This window comes from Fopius arisanus, unplaced genomic scaffold (genome assembly GCF_000806365.1).
Source record: "Fopius arisanus strain USDA-PBARC FA_bdor unplaced genomic scaffold, ASM80636v1 scaffold00036, whole genome shotgun sequence".
Taxonomy (NCBI): Eukaryota; Metazoa; Arthropoda; class Insecta; order Hymenoptera; family Braconidae; genus Fopius; species Fopius arisanus.
Genome location: NW_011887775.1, coordinates 823,950 through 847,737, shown reverse-complemented (window position 1 = coordinate 847,737; position 23,788 = coordinate 823,950). Strand labels below are relative to the sequence as shown.

The 23,788-nt window shown below is 38.0% G+C and overlaps 2 protein-coding genes across 5 annotated transcripts; one reads left to right on the top strand and one right to left on the bottom strand.

The window, feature by feature from the left end:
• The first annotated feature begins 25 nt into the window (after positions 1-25).
• Positions 26-19,961, top strand: LOC105266150 (probable ATP-dependent RNA helicase CG8611). 3 transcript variants are annotated; one of them, XM_011304092.1, is made up of 8 exons: positions 26-416; positions 4,143-4,295; positions 13,493-13,563; positions 13,811-15,015; positions 15,094-15,862; positions 16,849-17,191; positions 18,344-18,545; positions 19,691-19,961. In XM_011304092.1, the coding sequence occupies exons 3-8, from the start codon at positions 13,495-13,497 to the stop codon at positions 19,824-19,826; spliced, it is 2,724 nt and encodes a 907-aa protein (XP_011302394.1). In that variant the 5' UTR covers positions 26-416; positions 4,143-4,295; positions 13,493-13,494; the 3' UTR covers positions 19,827-19,961. The 3 variants fall into 3 exon arrangements, with proteins under 3 accessions (XP_011302394.1, XP_011302395.1, XP_011302393.1); XM_011304093.1 differs by lacking the exons at positions 26-416; positions 4,143-4,295 and adding an exon at positions 13,368-13,430; XM_011304091.1 differs by lacking the exons at positions 26-416; positions 4,143-4,295 and having other exon boundaries at positions 13,475-13,563.
• LOC105266149 (uncharacterized) lies at positions 10,992-13,473 on the bottom strand. Of its 2 annotated transcripts, XM_011304090.1 has the most exons (6): positions 13,392-13,473; positions 12,764-12,930; positions 12,507-12,654; positions 12,277-12,359; positions 12,056-12,203; positions 10,992-11,982 (listed from the first exon to the last, which is right to left on the bottom strand). In XM_011304090.1, the coding sequence occupies exons 2-6, from the start codon at positions 12,824-12,826 to the stop codon at positions 11,774-11,776; spliced, it is 651 nt and encodes a 216-aa protein (XP_011302392.1). In that variant the 5' UTR covers positions 12,827-12,930; positions 13,392-13,473; the 3' UTR covers positions 10,992-11,773. The 2 variants fall into 2 exon arrangements, with proteins under 2 accessions (XP_011302392.1, XP_011302391.1); XM_011304089.1 differs by lacking the exon at positions 13,392-13,473 and having other exon boundaries at positions 12,764-13,033.
• Positions 19,962-23,788: the final 3,827 nt, after the last annotated feature.

Below are 23,788 nucleotides of genomic sequence, written 5' to 3'. Positions count from 1 at the left end.
TAGAAAATTCTCCGCTTCGGTATCTTAACGGTTCGCGAAAAAAAATCAATTAACACCTCCTCGTTAATAATAATCGTAAGCAATGATATTCCTCTATTAATTCTGAGAAAACCATGGCAGTATTATTGTTTACATCACCGGTCGATGTTGAACTGAATTGCTAAAGTCAACAATGGGATATTTTTGAAAATCCCTTGAGCTATATGGGGAAAATCTCGGAGGAAAAGTTACATTTATAAAGATATAACTGTGAGCACTCAACGAGCAAAATCCGCTTACTTTATAGAACCCACCGAGCCACAATGTGAAAGCTCCCTAAGTGGTTATGGCCCTTTGGCTTTTGTATCCGGTGGATTTTCACTTCCATCAGAATTGTGAGCTGGAGATTCATCCGTCAAGGTCAATCCTCCTATTTGGTAAGGTTCATTGACATTTTATCAATTTATGATAGTGCGGCGTGATATGGGCATGTTTTTGTCTAAATTATTGTAGTAATTAAGACAAATGTCTGCGTCCTGTTGAAAATCATTCAATTATCAGATACCGAATTGATGTTTTTGGATAAGATTATTTTCTCGAGGTTATTAGTTAGTGATGAAGAATTGGGAATGGAAGTCAATGTCAAATGATAATTTAGGACGGAGTTGGTTGACACAAGCGTCGTTTCAGAAACGTTGTTCATAGACAGGTACATGTACTCTCTGACTGCACGTACTTTGGGATAGCTTAGGTTGGTTAGTTAGCGTGCAAGTACACGTATCAAAGGCACTCTGAATCCGAGCTTAACAAAGCCACCATCGGAGATTTTACCAAGCGTATCACGTACTCAAGCTGTCTATATGCCATCCCCACATACCATACATCTACACACTAAAGTTTACCCTTATAATAGATCCGGGTGAGATACTCCACCTTGAAAAGAAATCCTAATACTTAATATTCATGAGTAAGGATGAGTTTCCACGTATTATGGGACATAAGTAATGGTGATTTGATGATTTAGAGGTAGAGAGGTGTATCGGTCACTCGAATGTGCGCTAGGTCTCCTCAAGAGATGGATTTTTTGCAGTTCTATTTGATTTGTGTGTGAGGAATTGTGTGGGTTATCTCGGTGTATTAGGTTGGTCATCTTCTTCAGAGTGAATCCTTCGGTTATGTTGATAATTTTTTGGAACCGGATCTTGCGAAATGATGAATTTATTTGAGTGAAAAATTGATCAAGAGCGAATGGCTCGTGGGTTCCATCGTTCCAGGATCCATCCCCCTCTGAAGATTGTCGGCAACTGATAGTGAAACTCTGACACGCGTGTATAAAAGTAGGGTAGGATGATGGTATAAAATTTAAGCCAAATGTGCAACTAAGTACCTACTTAAGTCCATTTGACGCAGGGGGATTAAGATTGCATTTGAATGGAAGATTTCGACAGTGGAATTTTCACCAAATGAATTGAGCTATTGTCGGCTAGAGGACAGGGGCCACCTGCCAGCTCTTGTCCTCAGTTTTTTTTTTTCTTCTCACTTATGCCAATGCGTAAGCCAGTTGGTCCAAGAGGGATCAATTTTGTAAATATCCTTTGCTGAATTAGCGTACATGTGCAACATCTGGGTTTGACATTGACTCGTACGACTCGTGTGGAATCACTTCCGAATCAGCGGTTATTTCGCTCGGGGCAAGACGCCTTTACTATTTCTTACATGAGTAATTTGATAAACGCAAAATTATTGCAAATTATTGCAAAAAATTATCCTGAAAATTCAATATGAAATACAATTGAATTTTCAATAGATAAAACATTTCGGAAAATGAGAACAACTGGAATACTCAAGAAATTATATAATTAATTTGATTCGTTAATTGAGATAATTAATTTTTACATAAATTCCATGTCACGGTGTCGTTATAAAAAAATTCCAGCTTTTTTACTTGAAATTTCATGGGTAATTTTGCATCGGTATAATGACAAATTAGAAATGATCAGATACTCATTGTAGGACAAGTTAAGGGGTTTCTAGTTGGAAAATAATGATCCCACACTCATCCATCGATGGTATTATGAAATAAAAGGGGAGACAGAGGGAGGAACACCCCGATACAATACGATGATTCTCTCCGCCCCTCTTGTAATGCTTGTTTTCCCCTACCTTTCATCATTGAATTATTTTGATTCTGTGATAATTCACCCTCAATACGTTTTTTTCTTTCTTCTCACATGGAGCCTCTGATACAGCAAAAAAATCATCGACCCTTCCTCACAAATAAAATTTTAATGCGTATCGGCGCGTTATTCTCACATATCCTCCAGGACCACAAATTTTTCATCACTTTTTACACTTTATCTCATTAATTTTACTTTGTTTGATTTGAGGATTAGATAGGTTGTGGGTGCAAGCCACAAGATCAGTCCTTCCGAGACGAATTACAAAGCCTCTGGCACGCGCTGGAGGACATGTACCCCAACTGTAAAGCCCAATTCATGTATCCAATGTATCCATTGTCAGATATAAAATCGAATTTGTCAATTAGACTTTCAGGAATTCATGGTTGGTTTGGTTGAGAATTGGGGACAATGGTGGCAGGGGGTGACAGCTGTATTCCAGAAGGTATATAGCTTCATGGATGTCTAATGCTGGAAGGCATTTGATTTTCACATTGTAATGCAGAAGGTCAATAATTTCGATCAATCCAATTTCTGGAAAACAAGACGAGAAAATCATTCACCCAAAGAAGATTTATTTCTCGCATAACTCGATCTGACACTCCACGCTAATTAAAGAGTATAAAATTTCGGTTGAATAATTAGGAGAGGAATCTCAATGGCATTGATCAATTTGATCAATTTGATTCAGACAAAAAGGAATGTTATTGACATTCCACCGACTAACTACTGTTTCAGGAGTTTGTGTCCATTTGAATGTCTTCTGCTATCATTGGACTCAACCCGTAAAGTTTGCCAGGTCGTCTACGTTAATCACTATAATTGATATTCCGCTGATATCACCCAGCGAATAGTAATGAAGTAACCCCAACGCGTTAACGAGGCAACAGTAACCCTCCACTCTCATTGAAGTTGGAATACCTTATTGGCCGCGTTTCACTAGCTCGTTTGTTTTCTTCAATCAAATTATATTATTATTCTGGGGTCCTTGCTGCTAAGCCAATCCCCGTCTCCACTCGTTTATTCAACTCCCCGCATATTTCAAAACTTCTCAGCAGGACAATCGCTTCTCCCATTAGTTCAATTGATTTTCATTGGTATTTTTGCTTTCGAATGGCAGCAGTGCATCATTTTTTTTTTCTCATACGTAAATATTGATGGATTTTAATAGTTGATAACAAAACTATAAGTAAGAGTAATTCGCCAGTCGTTTAAATTCATAATATCCCCATAAATATCCATTTCGTGAGTTGCAGTCCCCAAAAAAGTCACTCAACTCATCACATTTTGCTTTACCTGACGAGACTATTTGTCTCTTATCGTCTTGTCGTGTCTCGTTTTCACGAGAGCGTATATACTCATGGTCGCAGGAAACAGCGCATCATGGTAATAACCGTCATCAAATAACGACCACTTAGACGCATGCCGTCGCAGTATAGTTTGATAAATAATGAGAGAGAGAGAAAAAAAAAGGGATTAAAATGCGAGGGGAAATGAAAAGAGGAATATTATTCCATTGAATAATGCAAAATGCGGACAATTGAAAATAAATGATTGTAGGAAGGAAAAAATCACGGATAGCACGGCAAATAGACACATGTCTCGTTTCCGTTCATTGCGTTGAGGCATTCGTGTGGATTTTCTGCCGGTGATTCGATTAAATTAAAATATCGTCTGTTAACGAGCACGCATGACAGTAGCAGCGACATTAAACTGTCCGCAATATCCGCCATTTCAAAAGACCACCGAGACAAAATAGAAAGACAAGTGGATAAAAACGTTACAACTAAACAACAATAGTAGTAATAATAATGATAAAAATAAATATAAAATTGTAAAGCACATGCAGTATTCAGGAAACGACAGACGCTATTGTATTTCTGTAATAGTTTAAATGCCAAGAGGTATTTTTCTGGTTCTCGAGTCACTTGCACTTTCAACTAATGTTAATGTTATGCTAAGATGGCTTGTACTTGATTGTTTCAGATACTCTGGTGTCATTACCTCTACCAGCAGCCAATGGAGTAGGTGGCACAAAGCGATTTGCTGGAATTAAGTAATGATTGACTGAAGTGAACGGTTGGCTACAGCATCGAGCTGCTGAGAGGGGACACTGAACCACGCCCAGAGACACCAGGGGTAAGTCTACCATTTACATTTTCCCATTTACAACTATTTACTTATATCATAAAAAATAATGATAGCTGCAGCAATGCATGTACTGACACGGTACCTTTCGTATGACACATAAAGTGCAATTCGTTATGCAGTATAAAAAGAACAGAGCGAAGTAGTTTGATGGATCTCGTCTATCGTATCTACTAATTGAGTGAGTTTTCTTGAGTCACTTGGTTCTTTGGTCGTCTATTAGGCCGCGAATCGCTATTCTAGAGTGTGTGAGACAAGGGTGAGAGAGAATATAAAAGAGAAAAAAAAAAGAAAATGCTGATTTAGTGGTGGGGAATGCGCCTATCTTAAAGTGGCAACTGGCTGAATCCTCCCAATGAAATCCATGGTTACGCGCAGTCGCTGAGGCGGTAACACTCTCAAGAGATGAGACTATCAAAGTGATAAAGGGATAAAGAGAGAAAGAGAGTGCATTCACCCCTCCAATAGCCTCCAGTAGCCTCCAGCAGCCTCCAACAGACCTGGATTGAGAGGTGGAGGTAGAGTCTGTGCTGATGGAAAAGAGTAGAACGGGCGTAAAGCTGGCAGCAATATAGTTGGAGTGTGAAAATCAACGTGGGAGGGAACTGAATAAAGGAGGGTGAGAAACCGAAACACCTATACACACTATCATATACCCCATCAGCATGCTTTGTCCATGTGTATCGCTGTATAACTGACACAGTTATCGTTATAGCGAATGTATATATGTATCATCCAAAAGGGGTGATGTATATTGGGGCTGTGAGCTCAAGGAGGGGGTGCTTTTCTATCCCTCTCCGTCTCACTTTTTTTTTACCATGGCATTCTCACTCGAGGGGTTGTGAGATTGCCGCCATTTTACAGCACCACCGAATCTGCATAACGATCAGAGACTGTCGTGTTTATCAAAGCTTTTCTACGTCATCTGCATAATTTTCTGGCGCGCCTCTTTTCCACGTACCTCATCTCTTTTATCTTCGAGTCTCTGTATACGTATAATGCCGATGAGTTTGCACATAGTTTTCGGGTAAAGTGCCTTTTAAAATTTAACGTCTTTTCGAATAAATTTTCGAGGGGTTGGACAAGTGAAGATGATAGAGCTATTCCCACATGACTAATATCTTTTATTTAAAAAAACAATATCGTGGCTTTTGTCAGTGATCTATTCCGACTAGATTATCATCGTAATCTTTCGGTTATCATATATTTATTTATACGAATATATGAACTTTTTCTTCCGGAGCGACTAACATAAAAGTAGATATATAATATATACAATAAAAATACAATATAATAATAGTATATATATATTTTTATTTTTATTGTATTATATATATTATATATGGGATAGAGCGATTCCCACCGGAGGAATATGGTGCTATCACAAAAAATGATAGAAATATTTAGTGACAGGTTTGAACGAATGCACTGAGGGTTGTTATTAGGGGGGTACGTCTTATTAGCCTGGCATATGGAGGCCCCGAATTACTCGTCAGTATTGAGGGTAGTATGGCGACTGATAAAGATCTACTATCGGTTTGGCAGAACTCGCCCCACCGATCGTTTACTCCAGATAAACTTCAGCTCATGTTTTGAGTAACAGGTCCAGTGTCAGGGGATTATTCCATAAATAGATGCCATCTGACCAATGCAAATGTTCATTTTGAATTTTTAGTTCCACCAATTACCATGCCCAAAGAGGTTTTCCATAATAACGATAAGTTTGCAAATTGAAATGATAGATTATGGTAATTAATTGACCAGTGGCTATAAATCTCTCGTGTATCGATCACTCGAGCGGATGCGATTGACCATTCGAGTGTAACAATAACGAGCGTCAGCCGTAATAATCGTTAAATTAGAATGTTTATCGGGCGAATGATTGTGTCGGTTATGTGGCGAAGCGATGGATTGTTGGGAATTGTCATTATTCTACGTACATGAGTTGTATATGATGAACAAGCCTGATGACTGGATGGGTGGAGGCAACTCCAATGAGCCCGTTGACACTTTGATGCAGGATACCGCATGTCTCGGGAAATTGCTCCCTCAATAATTCACAGCTCAACGTAATGGAACTTGTCCACGGGCACCGATCTATCATAGCAAATTGCACGTAGCCCTTTTATCGTGTTTCATACTAAACCATACGTGTACGTATACGAGTTGGAAAAAAAAAATAAGAGGCATAATAGTTTACCGGAGAACTCCCTATTACATTCCCATTTTCTTTAATATCTCCTCGTATTTCCGAGAAATTGATCAGACCTTGGGGGACTAATTGACGAGTACAGCGATTATTATCATTTTATCGAGATGTATATGCGTGGAGGAGAGCCGAACAAAATGGCACACTCGCGGAAAAATTTTTTTAACTCATTCCCAGTCATTTCTTTTTAAAAAAAAAATGTTAAAAATCATTTAAATATGTCCCAGTATTTTTTCGAATTAATTTTCTCTTTTATTCACACTATTGTTTTCTCCCATTTTTTATTCGTCAACTCAAAAAATACGCGATTTAATTAGAATCATTAATTTTTTGCTTCTGACTGAAATTCTTTGTATGGGAATTTTTTTTTTATCAGTCAAGCGTAACAAAATTCTGGAAAAGGGGAAATATTGGATAATGGATTGTTAGAATCGATTTTTTCCCCTCGTCTCGCATTGAGCCTCTCGATTCATTCCATTTTATCATGTGTCTTACGTACTCACGTGGAATGAAAGTGAAGGAAAAACTAGTGAGTAAAGAGTAAAATGGAATGGAGTGGAAATGCGTGTGACAAGTGTATTCTCTCAGGCCATAGACACCCATTTTCATCGTATTTTATTTTTTATTTATCAGTGGAATATAAAGGGTGAAGTGGTAGAAGTTGGAATGTACAGACGTATAACTCGTCAAAAGCAAAAGCTCAGAGGCAATCATGAGCTTTCGAATGCAAAACAGCAGCTTTTCCAACGGCACTCGCGGGGGCTTACTTTTACATTTAAATGTAAACTCGGAGAGTGCCGTGGATGGAGGTAAAAGAGGATGAGGCATCAACCGAGACGCGTAACACAGAGATGTGAGAGGTAAATACAAGCCCAATGTTTGGAATTGTATACACACCTCTCACCTCCACGAGCTACACCCCCTCGTATCCATCCTGAAATTCTCCACCTGTATTCAGGCATTCAGCCATCCAGGTCTCCACCTCCAGCACCAATCTCTACCCCTCTTCTATCCTAGCGAGAGCAGAGGCGTTGGGATTTAATATTTTACACCTCAAATGTTGGGTATACGCGAGAAATGCAAAATAGCACCCCCTTTTAGTCGGGATTGGATTTAAAACGCGCTAATTTGTCGAGCTCGCTGCGACACCCACCACCATCCCTCCTTTTTCATCCCCCCCTCTCTCTAACTCACTCTAGGTATATATGTACTCTGGCTTATACGTCTATATAAACTGGACATTCACCCAACCCACAGCCCCAACACACATCTGAATTTAAAATCTCCTTTGCATAATGCCCGAGTCCATGTCGTACCAGTCTAATTGTCTGACTCGTTTGAGCTCTTCACGTCAATCCGCTGTACAGCCATTTTTTTTTATTATTGATAAATTTTCAATGAACACCTCCTTCAGCATCTGAAGACGTGGAATTTTTATTAAAATCGTTTCTGGGAAATTAATTGAATGAAATAAGTCAAGAAATAATTTTTCACGGGCAAATTGTCTTGATAAAATTAGAAATTATTTTCCCCACCTCTCGTGTATTCTAGAATTTTTTATTTGCATAATTCAATATTCCTTTTGTCGAAATACTTTCGTCGTAGACCAATCTCCATAATCCACCTAATTTCAATTTTTTTCTGAATCAAATTTGCGGTGTAATTTTTTCTGCAAAAAATTTTTCAAAATTTTTCTTCAAAACTACAACTCAAGGGATTGTTCATACAATTCCATTATCATTTCAATATTTTTATAACTCGTGGAGGAATAGCCGCTGTCATCGAACAATCCACCAATCTATTGCTTCCGGTTCAATCTCTCACTCTCCCCTAAATTTCTTCGTTACGCGCATTTTCCTCCCCAAAACTATGTATTATATGTATTAAGTATTGTACCCATGAAGGAAAGACTCCGTGTCACAGTGGTTTATGCTAGCTAACCGTTGTACTCAATGTACTATTAAATGCGTCCATTGTGTATCGAATACACATTCATGGCTTTCACAAATTTACTTCCGTAAAACGCTGGAAAAGGTCCATTCCCTCGACTCGGACACTGTTAAAGAAAAAAAAAAAAAATACTCTCGGCACGTGTGCCCCTACGATCGGTGCAGCAAACGCCCTCCCCTTTTACAAATTCGATAGTAATATCATCCCTTTTCTTTATTCCTTCCTTTGGCTAGCTCATCGTTTCTATTTTATCGCTACATCTACGAGGAAAAAAAGCCTCGAAAAAAAGGATAAATGTAAAAACGATGTATCGATGGATCACTGGACTGCAGCTTCCGTATTGATATGCTAAGATGCTCTTGGCCCTCAGCTTTTTTGGCAGAGTTACTTCATACTGAATATTTCCTATTACCCTAAAATTTTAGTAAAACTCACCGCCCCCACGTCGGACCATGATTTATCGTCTCTCCATATTTGATTTTCTTCGATTTATCTAAACCCATGCGTCAGAACTTTTTGGGACCATCAAAGAGAGTCACTGTCCGAAAATTAGACTTGAAATTTGAAACATGAAATTTCGATATTTTTAATGCAGAAAATTCTTCATTAACGAATCTGTTAATTTCATCGATATTCTGGTAATTTTCCATTTTCAGGTTTATACCAATTGAAAACCCGGGAAATTATTGAATATTCAAGCAATTATTTTCTTGAATTTTCGGCCTGGCGAAAATTCAAGTTTTCATGGAAAAATCAATTATGATTTTTCATGAAAACCCAGTAGTCTTAAATTTCCTAGATAAATGAGAAATTTAGTGACAGTTTTGAACTGAAATTCAATTGAAACTCATACAATTGAAAATAAAAATGACTTCGTGACTGGAATTTCCAGAAATTTGGAATACCGCACCCCGAAAAATTGACGGTAATGATTGATAATATTTGGGATATCCACCGGATATAAATGACTACTTTAGCCGTGATTACATTTTGCTTCCTGCGATAACGAAACATCCCTTGCCGCCATTATGTGTATCTAACGTTGAAGTCAGGGTGGAGTAGAAATGGTGAACAATAGCCGAGGACAATTGAGGGACTCCAACCCAACATTTACGAATTAGGCTCGGTTATGCGTTTACTGCGAATACCGGATATGATGTGTATGTATTTCTCGGAATTGAATCGAGTAAAATTTATCCCTCCCATCGTCTAGTCGACGCCGATGCGGAGATGCGAAGTATTAGCATTGGTTAGTTTTATGGACCGTTCAATTCCGCCTGCGAGAATATCGTACGATCAATAAAAGGCGAACGTTTTCCTCCTCTTTCTTTTTTTCCTCCAGCTCTCCATCCTTTTTTCAACTTTCAACCTATAATTAGGGGACACCGAGACAAATATTCCGTGAAAATTACGAATATTTTCCGTAATTCCCGAGCGAAAAATCGGCAAGGAAAACTCTACCCGACAATCCCGGAATTTTTAATAATAAATGATAATCGCGATTAATAATTTTTCATTAATTTTTCATCAACAAAACAATGACGAGCGTTAGAAATTGAGAATGGAACCATTTTTTATGTGAGTCCATATTCCCCCAGCATCCGGTGCTTTAAATAATATTGTGGAATTTTTATAATTTGTTTAAAAAATTTCCAACATGCATTTCGATCACTTCTTTGAATATTCTAATGTGAATAGAGCCACATCCAATGATTCTCGATAAAAAAACAGAATTTCGATGAAAACAAATTTCTCTCGCGGAAAAATCGATTGATTTTTCATCTCCCATTCATCTACCGTGGACTTTTGGCTTTTCCGCGCCTCCAGTTAAGTAGTTTGTTGTGTCACTGGTGGGAGTTGGGTCTCTTGGATTAATTGCTTTATATCGTTGTGTAGTTTTTTCCTTCATAATAGACTTTTCCACGTGATACAGGCACATACGTCAAGCATGTGGGATAGTCTGTGAGTCACATAAACTTTTTTTTTTTTTTCTAACCAAATACTAGAAGAGATCGAGTAACAACTGTAGTTTTTCTGCAATGTGATTTACTCTTAGTGTATCGTTTCCCCGGAATAGGGAGAGGCGGAGAACTGAGAAGAAAAAGCCAAGGTAGTTTTATTTTACAATCCATCGGGTTGAAGTCGTCACGGGAGGGTGAATGTCCCAGGGATGGGGATGGGGTGCCAGTGAAATTTTCTTTACATCCCGCTTTTTGGTTGTGGGTTGAGAAAAAGCTTGAGAGTCTTGCTTGTCAACTAGTGTTTTAAAAGTTTGCGGGTAGACTACAAATTGGCTCGCTCACTTCATTTTAGAAATAGGGTGGCCACTCAACCTGGAAACTGGTAGAAGCCAGAGATCTCTTTAATCACGAATTATTGGGGGGAAAGTGCAATTATTGCTTCTCATTTTTTTTCTCATTTTTTTCTCATTTTTTTCTCATGTTTTATTGCCATTTCTCTCCAAATATATTGACATAGAATTGAAATGAAATTCATTATACAATAACATTATGAAAAGATTAACCTCTTGATTTATTATCGACGTAAACCCTTAGTCTTATAAAATCTTCAACATGATTAGATAAGCACATGTAAAATCACCACATGCTGAGTTCTGTTTGACTTTTTATGATGAGTGATACTATTTATAGAAATTATCAAGCATCCATATTCCCGTGCAAACCATTCATTATAAAATCACCAAAAACACGAATAATCATTACCGAGTAATGAATGTGGTGCTGATTATCACCGGTGCGAGCAATGGGATAATCTCTCATCTGTCTCTTTCCCACAGAGAATAATAACCATAATATGTTAGCTGGGGAAAGAGTGTTTAAAAGTATTTTCGCGTAAAACGTTTTCATTATTCATATTTCTTTAATGTCCCGCATGCTCCACTGATTTTATGCATTTGATACAGACTATTAGCCACGCCTTGATTTATTACAGCTTCAATATTCAATTTTTACGTCGAATCAAGAGGACTTTTTAGAAAAAAAAATAAATTCAGTGTATTGATATTACAAGAAGTCTCGGGATAGGGTAGCCATGATACTCCACTTGTCATCATATTTTATTCGTTCCACAATATAATACAACAGACTCTGAAAAATCATTGTTCGAGGGAAGGGAAAAGGGGATAAATAAGACTCGATTGATCAATTCAATGCGATACAATCAAGATGATAAAAAAAAGCTACTGGAAGAGAGCGGAATTGTCACGAGCCTTGTAGATGCAAAACAGTAATCTAATAACGTTAATTGAAATAATAAATAATTATCAGTTATCCAGTAAATTCATACTACGTCATACTACGTTATATTTTGGTGGTATGTGTAGCTCTGAGTCATGGTTATTGAAATATTGTGCCACGAATGACGGAGTTTTCGGTAAATTCGAGTCCCTCGGGGTTTCTTCTGGTGTGTCGTAGTAAACAATATCAGAATGTCGATGAGGACTAATTGACCAGTCCTCACGTGCCGTAAACACAATCATCCAAAAATATATGGTTATTACTGAAAGTTCATATCCATTAGTAATTATTATCAATCTCAAGAGGTATAAAGAGGTTCACAAGTGAATACTCACGTAAATGAATACTCGAGACTGGTATGTACCACTGGAATTTTTCATTATTGTCGTCAGGGCAAACAAGGTGAAGAGTCAATGCCACTGTCTGATCAACAATGCTGATCATTTGTAGGTACAGCCAAGGAAGAGTATATTTGGGTTTTCTCTGGTGAATAAATCCAAGGATCATCCGATTAATTTTACGGATATTGTGATGAAAACAAGAATTGTATACTTACATGTACAGTACCAAGTGCAAGTAATGTACTAGAGATGAGGAATAGCAGAGAGTATCCCAAGATGCAAATTAAAATAATCTGCTCTGTAACAGAGAGTGCACGAAGCTTTGACTCTTTGTTGTTTGAAAAAGAAAAAAAATCCATTGCGTACGTGATGAATAGAGAATGAATCACTGTACCCATCACTTGTCCTTTTACTTTATATGACACAGTTGTCGTCGATTACGTACCTTGTTTTGGTATTTTATAATTCCTGACGAATTGTGTCCAATGGAGACCCAGCAACGACCAAGTTTCGATAGCCTCGGAGAATTTATGCCCTCCTTCACTCGAAAAAAATTCACTCACCAGTATATTGATCATAAAAATCGATATTGACTGCAAATATCAGAAAATCATTATAAGATTGAATGTCAAATTTTCCGGTACACCATTTTCTCAACTGATACTTTAATTATCATCTATTGTTTCTGTACAATTAGCATACCAGTCCCAATGCTGCTATGATCCTTGCCGCAAGGGTAATACCAATGCCGCATACATGATTCATGATCTCTAATTGGTTTTTTTATTTTTTCAAATCAGTAATTCCAACTTTTTCCTTCCAAACGGAGAAAAATCCAGATCCGTTCGATTGACTCGCACTGTGCGTTACTAAACGTTCACCAATTCGTAATACACTACTCAACACGAATGACTCGAGGACACAGTGATAATGGCTCTAGTAAGAAGTGTAAATACATGGGCCACGCGCAACTGTTGTTATGACAACCGACCTCTCTGTTTTTTTATTATCCAATATTCGGTTATTACTCCCCGATTCATTCCAAATTATTTATAAAAATATATTTCTACTGGATTATTTAATGAAAAAATAGATGCACGCAGAGATTTTCCCAGAGAATTTCCATCTTAAATATATTTATAATTTTTTTTTTTTTATAATTGGGAATAAGAGATAATGTGGAAAACAAATAGGCGAGAATCGGGGAACTGATAATGAATTTCGTTGATTTTTTTGAATAAGTAAAAAAAAAAGTGTGGAGTATAGATGGTGGAGGCGCATGCGCGGATACAGGCCACAGTTGTTACCGCGCAATGTATTCATCACTCACGTGTCCTCGTGTTTTTCTTGTTGGTTTTTGGATAAAGTGATAATTTATCTCACGTCTATACCTATTGTTCCTTAAAAATTTCGTTTCTTTTTGTGTGGTAGTGATGGCAGTGCAGGACATGGATATCTGTCTGAATGTATCCAGTGGAACCGTCAATGATCAAACCTCAAAAGTGAGTTTTAGGTTAAACACTCTCTCCACCCGAATTACACTGAGAAAAAAATATATTCCAGTATTTAGGACAGATATCTCCAGTATCTGTACTAAATACAAGAAAATATATTTGGTATTGACATCTTTTATGGAAGTATTTATGTTAATTCATTAAGAAATAAATATATTTGGCAAAAGAATTTTTTTTTCTCAGTGTAATTCTGGTATAGTATTTTTTTTACTCTATGACAATGATTTATATGTAGGGTTCGAGTAAAAAATCAAAATTTTTCAAGCCACACATTACACGGCTCAGTAAAGCGAAATTAACTGATAATAATTCGCAAGTGAAAACGAATGTGAATGACAGACAGTCGGGAATTTCGAATCCACGGAAGAGAATTAAGCAAAAGTCACTGGCACTGATTGTTGCACAAAATCGGAATAAAGTTAATCAGTCAAACCCGAAAGTTGAGAAACTTGAAGAGGAAAATGGGGTTAAGACACGTGAATTGAAGAGACCAGTTGTTACATTCGCCAAACCATCGGAGACTGGGTTGAAAACAATTCTAGCTAAACCGAGACAATTAAACAGTTCGGGAAAATCATTGGCTGATATTTTTGCAAAATCGAGTAGTGATGGGACGTCAGGAAAGGGGAATGATGATTCGGGTAAATCTCTGGCTGAGATTTTTGCAAAGAAAAATAATGCAGGTGATAAACAGGGAGATACACAAGTACATAAATTGAAATTTCTGGACCGAGAGAGGGGAAAGAAAAGCAAAAAGTTGAATCAAGTGAAGGACGTGGCATCAACTCCAGATGAAAAACCAAATAGAACGTTCAGTCACTCTGGAAAAGTCTCTTCCCTATTCGGAAACAATCCAGATGTGCCAACTATTGGACAAAGGCTAGTTAAACCTGTTCAAGAGACTGTCTTCAGTAAAACAAAGTTCAGTGATCTTGAGATTCATCCGTTCATGGTCTCCAATTTGGAACAGAATATGAATATCAGTAACATGACGACTGTTCAGCAGAAAGCTATCCCCGAGATTTTTACCGGAAAGGATATTCTGGTGAGATCTCAAACAGGCTCTGGAAAAACTCTGGCTTATGCACTTCCTATTGTCGAATTATTGCATAAAATTAGGCCAAAGCTGAAGAGGGACGATGGAATAAGAGCATTAATTGTTGTGCCTACTAGAGAATTAGCACTGCAGACTTATGAATGTTTTTTGAAACTCATCAAGCCTTTTACATGGATCGTACCTGGTTACTTGGTTGGCGGAGAAAAGCGAAAAGCCGAGAAGGCTAGATTGAGACGTGGTTGCACAATATTAATCGCAACGCCTGGCAGATTATTAGATCATATCAAGCACACGGAAGCCTTGAAACTCACCAATGTCAAATGTTTCGTTTTGGATGAGGCTGATCGAATGCTTGACATGGGATACGAAAGAGATATATCAGGGTAAGTGTATCAAATTGTTCAAATTGAGATTGTAATTCCATTCTGCAAATGATATGGAATTCATATTTATCATTGCAGTATCGTTTCTGCGTTAAAAGTAAAGGAATCGGATAGTGTGTCCTCCAATTATGATCCTCTGAGCATGCTACGGCAAAATCGAAAGATCGTCTTCAACGATGATGATCCCGAAAAGGACGAAAAATCCGTTGACGAAGATGAAATCAAAGAAGCAGAAGAGCCGAAGAGGCAGTATCATTCAGAAAGTGATAGTGAAACGGAAAGCCAAGAGTTTTCCGTTAAAGAAAAAAAACTTTCAGAGATGCCACAAAAACCTGACGAATCTCACCAGCAGACCAGCAAAGAGATCGCATCTGGTAGACAAACTATTCTACTATCAGCAACTTTGACGAATGCCGTGGAAAAATTAGCTGGTCTCACCATGACCAGCCCCACCCTCATCGACGCTGCTGAAGAAAATTTACGAAAAGCTGGTGGAAGTCTAACTGAGATCAATGATGACCTCGTGGTGCCTCAAGGTGTTATACAAAATTATATTGTTACTCCACCAAAATTACGAATGGTCACTCTCTGTGCGTACATTGCTGCGAGATGTCAGACCCCAGGACAGCACAAGATTCTCATTTTCATGGCTACCCAAGACATGATTGATTTTTACGGAGAAATATTGCCCTTGATATTGAAAAAACCGACGAATGACGAGGATGAGGACTCTGACCCTCTAGTTGACGTTGAATTTTTCAAACTGCATGGGAGTATGTCGCAAAAGGAAAGAACAGATATATTCAAAACGTTCAGACAGGCCCACAGCGGTGTTCTACTCTGTACGGTGAGTTTTCTAAACAATTTATTTACGCAAAATGTCAAATTTCCCTCTCCGCATTTTCCTTTCATTCAACATCGAAACAATCACGCAATGCACAGGAATTCAACTCAGCCTATCAAGACAGAACTTGTTCCCTTGTTATTAATAACTTGGATATGTGCTTCACTCGTGTATTATTAGCGAGAGACATGGTGCTACGGCGTTGCCTCTTCAGACTTGATCTATAGAGCAAGTGAGATGTTTTGAACGGCTATTCGTTACTGATCCATGGAGATGCCGCCCTACCGCTAAAGAATTCTTTCTTTTAATCGCACTCATCAATTGCCGTCACTTTTTGTCGGCACTGAAATTCAGTGGCACATTCTCTCTCCATCAACAATTTTTTTTTAACCCTGAAAACAACGATCCAATAATTTTTCACCATAAAAATTATATTCAAAGATGAATGGCGGAGGAAATAAAAATAAACGATTAAAAATGATAGGCTGGCGCCAAAATTCCAGTTCGCACGCGCCGGTAATAGGCCTCCCTCATCGAATTAAATTATTCGTAGGTGTACAATATATGGTATGAAAGAATAGTAGAGAGCTCATTGATGTATAATGGTTTCGTGAAAGAATTTTCTTATTCGCCAGTGGGTCCTCGCCCCCCACTGTTGCCCAGTAGATTTCTCGGGCCATCAACTTTAAAACAGCTCAGTATAATATCGTGACATTAAATCATGGCTAGCCAAACATAGAGTGCTTGAAGGACGATGTTTCAGTATCAAACGTTCACCGCTGGGGTCCCCAGCGGGCATCACATAGGCCCCCACTGGGTCTATCGTCATCACAAAACGAGAAGTTGACTCGGTTTTGTAAAACATTTGTACCGCCGTGCTTTTTCGATGAAAATAATTATTGAATTAATACTGGATCGGTGTAATTTGTATTATATCCAGTTAATCGATTGCTCTTCCGGAATGAATTAATTGATTTTGGTAACCATAGGACGTTGCTGCGCGCGGATTGGACATGCCGAAAGTCGATACTGTGGTGCAATACACTGGCCCATTATCGGCAAGAGACTACGTTCACAGAATTGGTAGAACAGCACGTGCTGGCACCTCAGGGAATGCAATAATATTCCTCACACCCCCGGAAATTGAATTCGTAAGGGCTTTGGAGTCTCGCAGGATACGAATCAAGCAGGTGGACATGAAAGACGTTTTGGACAAATTGATTGGTCCATTCTCCAAGCATTTGTCTGTCGAAGCGACCGCCACTGAGTTGCAGAATAGATTTGAGAATCTCGTCATCGATGATAAAAAATTTCACAATATGGCCTGTAGAGGTGAGTTATTCTATAAATGGATTCATCAATTTTCCTATTAGATTAGATTTAATGAAGTGTTGCTAAGAGGGCCTGATTTCGTTTGGCAGTAATAAAAATACGGTAATTTCAGAGGGTAGCGAGAAACCAAGTGTACATTTTTTTTTATGTCGCTCCCCTGTATATTAAGTCATTCCCCATACTCGGTGGTTTATCTACTGGGGGAGAAATAGAGAGGAAGTTCTCTTTCAGGTCTTGTAAGGATATTTACATAGTGTATGAGGAGGGATGATCTTATTTGTCAAGCTATGGTTACTCTATTAGGGATGTTATGGGGAGAAATTTATTTGCTGCAATAATATCGTGTTAGTGATTATTCAACTGGTCTTTTTAATTTTTCTATCCATTATTGTTAGTGCTGATTTTTTTCACACTGGCTGGAAAAGAAGAAAATAAAGAGCTATACTTTTTCAGTGGTTAGCCAGCCCCTCTCGGAGTGACGGTACATGGCTAACCACTTGACCGTTCTTTGCTACAGCTGCATGCCAAGTCATTGATTGATTAATTGTTGCCAGTCAGAATCAAAGTTTAATAAAATCGAGAAACTAGAATTTTTTCAATAATGGCACTGAATGCAATTGAATATTTAAAATGTCTTTTTTTTTTCAACTTTTGAATTTGTCAATGAAGAGTTGAATTAAAAAATCTAGTTCTCGAACAGTATATTATGAAAATTGCAATGGGCGTTAGTGGTGATGAGTTAGATTGAATCTGGAATGCCTAGCACGAGCGTCTTTTAGCTAGGGTTATGGGTGGTGGGAGCTGCGGGGGCTCTCGACAACAATCCAAGCACTGAATGTGGCTTCCGCCGAAACCACTTACGCTTTGTGGCTAGAGTGTCTTAACAATACGATACAGGATACAAATACAATAAGACGCAGTTACATCACTTAGGAACAATACTCAACCACCCCCACATCACTCTCACCGGAGTCTCTCGTCACCGCCTTTTCAAAATTTATGTGTTAAATGGAGAAAAACATTTCTTCCTTTCTTCCTTTTTTCCTTTCTCCCCCTTCTCCTTCTCCCCATTCTCCTCTCTCCGTATTATTTTTTCTCAGTGAAAATTTATTTTATTCCACCCCCTTATAATCTCATCACCCCCTGTTTCAGCGTATGTCTCCTGGATGCGGTTCTACTCTAGCTATCCTCGGGACATGAGGGAGATATTCAACCGTAAAGATCTTCATCTCGGTCACTATGCAAAGAGCTTTGCCCTGCGTGATCCACCGAAAAGGATTGGCGGTATCGGTAAAACACTCCGGGAAAATAATCCATCGAGAGTTGTCCACAACAACAGATTGTCCAACGAACGGTGAGTGATACTAAATGCTACTAAACACATGTAAAAGATTTATTGTTTGGTGGATTTAGTGGTATTAATGAAGGATTCACGGGTGGCTTGTTGTCACAAATGTCCACTAGAGACATGAAAACCCATTGCTCTCATCGCGGTAGTTAGTCGTCACTCTGTGACGAGGAGATTCCACCAAGCGAGTATGATGTGTCATGCTGAGGCATACGCATCGTGTCTCCACGTTACGCATTGCATTTCATGGGCATGTATAGACTCGTATCCCACCTGTCCAATTCCTACCGCAATTCTGCGCTGGTTTCACTGGCATTGTTCATAATTATACAATACGCCTATTAAACAGACTGATGCGACCACCATTTCCGGTTAATGGACAATTCCGAATATTTACGCGAGTTGCTATGGCACATGACAATTGTCTCTTAACAGACTCGAGAATTATTTTATTATCCCTTCATCCGCGCTTCTTACGCTTTTCAAATTTCCGCATTTTTCAGGAACAAAAAATTCATTGATTTAACTTCAAATGTTCAAATTGAATCGGGAAAAGAAAATGTTTATTGCTCCTGCTACGAAAGTACCTGACCATCCGGTCAGAATGACCTCCGGTCACCGTCACAGAGTAATTCATCTCGAAATTTCCCCAGAATTTCAGTCTTCATGTTGAATAATAATTGATTTTCCAATAAAAGATTAAATTTCCATGCCCATCGTAAAAATTCAACATTAAATGCAATTGAATTTTCCACAGAGGGAAAATTCAAGAAATATATTAAATGAATTTTCAATTGTTATTTTTCAATAGTGGATTATCGTATTAATTTAATATCTCAAAAATTGACCCAGTTGACTACGATCTGAGTAAGCGTGTTGAGATATTATGAAAAAAATAAATAAAAAGTGAAACGTGGATGATGGGAAGGAGAGAGAATTCGGCACGGCCGTTCAAGTCACGCTCTGCTCACCGCTATAATCTCACTTTAAAGCGAATCATTTTTTTGTCAATTTCTCATTATAATGGCTGTCCTCACCGGGACACAGCCATCGTATAACGAGTGGACCACATGTCGTTTGCATCCCATTAACGAAAATCTCTGTATGGATATTAATATTGATTGTTCTTTCTTCGTTCTTTATTTTTCCAGAGTGGAAAAAGTGAGGAAGCAACAATCAGGACAGCCTAGTGGTCACAAGCCAGGCATGCTGAAGAGATCTAGAATACTCAATGTGTCCGAATATGGAGACGGTTTAGAGCCCATTAAAAAAATTAGAAAAAAATAGTAAGGGTGACACAAAGGGTTTTATCAAATTTCCGTGGAGATTCCAATAATTCTTGGAAATGTCTCATTTTATTCAGCCGGGTGTGAATGAGAAAGTGAGGAGAGAGCATTGAATAAAGATGATGTATGCGGCGGATTCAGTTGACTGGAGTTATCGCTGATTTCCATTCGCCGGTGTTTCCCAGTTTCCCCAAGAGGTCATACAAAAACCCGGAAAAATCTATAATTCAGAAGAGATTGATTAATTTAGCGTGTGGATGAAGGTACGGATGGAATTGGAGCATGAGTGAGTAGATGAGATTTATTTCATTCAATTATTGGAGTTTACTCCATTGTGTGTATGAATAGATATCGTGACTGCATAAAATTCCTTCGGAAAAAATATCTTGGATAAATAATGTCGAGATAGACAACATTCTGAATGATTCATTTAAATTATAATTGAACATTTCTGGAATTCATTCATCTCATTTAATTGTTTAATTCAATTTTTTCAATAATTTTTCTTCCAAAGTAAAATTGCCGAAGGATTTTTCAGCGATGATTTGCTAATTTTCTGTTGAAAACATTGTCCATTATTTTATCAACAAGTTTTCACTGATGGCCATTGTACGATGATAATGACATGAAGTGGGTTTGAATTAGCATTTTACGGTTGGTCTGAAAACGTTTTATAGGACTATCGTGCAGACAAGCCATAGACTCGACTGCCGGTTCATACACAGCTCTCATATCTCTCGTTATTTTTCACGTATACCGCTATGAATATTACACCTTGAAGGATGGATTAGAAGCGCCTTTCAGCGTTTCATATCCAATGATAATCCCATTCTCATCACCAGTTACTTAACGCGCCAGTCTAATGAAGACATAGTGCATCCCTTCACTCAATATCACATATTAAATTTTATTTTTTTTATTTTCTCCTATTCACGGTATAAATTCTACTGGTGTTCTCATGCCATTACGTGAATCCCGGTTGTCGCTAATGTTTTTCTTGCTCATATTCAGTCGAATGTAGAAGTAAAGCAACTATCTTCCACCGGAACAGCACTAATGCTTGAAATATCGCAGATTACTTAACTGCACATTATAATTGACACGCTTGGTGCGTAAACTTTCCCAGGTGAAAAGTGAGAGCTCATGTATGTTTGTAATCGCGAGTCTTGTCTGTGGATGTCATTATAATCGTACCATTTCCGCGAAATAACAATGGCGTGCACATAAGAGTCATCTCTTCCCTCAAAAACTCATTTATCAATTTTATTCTTCATTGTAACATTGAAAATCAATGATGCATTGATTCAACATTATTTAATTATTCATATTATTATTCTTCCGACTGAAATATCCGCAAATAGAATTGCCCCATGAGACAAAACTTATCGTGGGGTTAATTTCACTGGATAATTTTTTTTTCTTTCAATAACATGTAGGCTGTACCATGTGACGACGAATGGTGCAATTCTATTGGTTGAAATTTGGACGGAAAGAATAATCACTTCTAAAGCACCGCGAATATACGTACCAGAACAATTAACCGGGTGCAATTAAGACATCTAAATTAATTCGTTATGAAGCACCGTCGGATTGCGATCTGAATGGGCGACTCGTAATTGCTCGGGTTCTCACAAAGTCCGACGTTACATTACATAGTCCGTCTCTCACTAACTCTCATTTGCACTAAATTCCCGTGTGCACACGCTAATCGCACTGTATGCACACATACTTATCCATGTGGTGTAAAAGTACTCGCGTTCTTACGCCCGGTAATAGCAACAATTACTTTATTTTACCCATCTTCCCGGTTCTCAAACCGAGCACCTCGGCAATTTCATTTCCTCGGGCATTAATCAACACCGCGATCTCCGGTTTGTTTTGAGAAATTCTCACTTTCTTTTTCTCGCCGATGGAGTAGTCATAAAGGGGAGGAAAGATCTTGCACGGGGAGAAATATTCCGGAGAAAATTACCTGGTCTACCAGTAAATGTGGGATATTTCACAAAAAATTATTGGAGTCGCGGAATTAATTTTTCTCTGGAGTTCATTCAATGTCCGGATTTTTCTTTCGGGAAGCATTTGATTGGTTCGGTCGTGTGAGCTCATTGTACGCAGTAAATTCAATTTTACTGGACTGAGCATTAATATTTGGGGTGATTACGTATCATTTTTTGATGGAAATTTCTCTCTATATTTATTGCTACTTCATTCCTTCTGAGGGTACAAGTTAATCTTATATATTATCCATGAAAAATCGCTTCGTGATGTGAATGAAAAAAAAAGGAAAAATAATTCTTCGCACCTTTTATTTCCCCCGGTGGTTTTCCAGTCTTTCGAAAATAAATCATCGCGAAATTACTTTGAAATGCAGCTCATAAAAAATAACTGCACCAATGATTCGCGAGTATTTCATCCCTTTCTTGTTGGTGTTCTTCATTTGCAATCTCTTTGAAGAGGTCTTGAATTACATCGTTGAAAAAATTTTCTGATACTTGTATTGAATCACTCACACCTCAGTTCACCCGCGAGATGAATTTCGTTTTGATTTCATACGATCACGTCGTCACATCTCAAATAAAATTCAAATTCACTCGGTTTTTTTTTCTCTGTATAAAAAATTGTCTGATGCGTCAATAATATTGGTTATAACTTTACGATCAAGCTTGCGCCACCAATCTTGTATTTAGCCAATCGGCAATGTGATTTCTGGTTGGTACGTCAAGTTGAGAGTAAAAAAAATATATTTACATATCTCCATAGAGGGGAGAAAGAGAGAGAGAGAGAGTGAGAGAGTAAACGAGTCAGGAGTGAGTGAGTGAGAAAAAAGATGGAGGAGGGGTTTCGAAAATTATTCCGATATGAAACTCATCCCGGCGTGTTGGCGTCAAAGGAGCCAATTTAAAAAGCCCCTCCAAGATTATCAGCTTCTCCCTCCCTGTCTTCTTCGCCTCTTTCCCTTTCTCCCAGTTCTCTGTTGTCGGCCCTCGTCGTGCGCTTCGTTGCGGCAATTTAAAAAAAAAAAACAGCCAAACTGGTCGAATTGGTAAACTTGCTGGTAATTTATCCGAGCGATCCCTTTTCTCGCCGTTAAATCGTATCTTGTATTTTTCTATTTCTCACTTCACCCTCATTTATTTGTTTGTTCATTCCTCTGGGCTGACAGTAAAAGTAAATTTTTACGTGTTTCAACTCCAGAAGACTTACACTTCTCGAAAGAAAAGGGGAAGGGAGGATGGATAAAAAAAATTAAATGAAAATTGCGGTTGTTTATAGGACTTTTGGCGCGCAAGGTGAGCACGTGAGGCATTTGTAAATATATAATTTAATTAAGTGCCTCCGAGGTATTGTTAACGGCCCCTTTACGAGAGACAGGCCCGATGACGGCTCCTCTTGTGCCTCACGTGATTCCAAACTTGTGGCCTTTTTTTATCTCTCTTCAGCCTTTTGAGAAAGATACGAGGCACGCGATCACACATGTCGACAGATGTTTGAATCGAAGCATTCAACACCAATCGGCATGTGTTATTATCTGTACCATTAACACCCGTCAATTGGCTAGAAAATTTTCTCACCTATTGACAAAATATCTCCAATTATCATTTGAACGGTTATCATAATTTCATAGCCAACCGGCGTCTTCTGTGGTCTTTGAAAATTACTCTCAACAACAAAATGGCACACTTCAATTTCAATCGCTCATTTTTTGCTTCCACCTGTGAAATTCCTTATATGGAAATTTTCCCTTTTTTTCTAAATTTTTCTATTTAAATTTTTCAAAACTTTTCGCAAAAATAAAATTTTGTTTTCCAATTTTTTTTGTTTCATAAAAAAAAAATCTGAAAAGTTTTCCCGAAATTTTTGAAACATTTTGCAAAAATAAAATTTTGTTTTCCATTCTTTTTTGTTTCATAAAAAAAAAATTCTGAAAAGTTTTCCCAAAATTTTTGAAAAATTTGGAAAAAA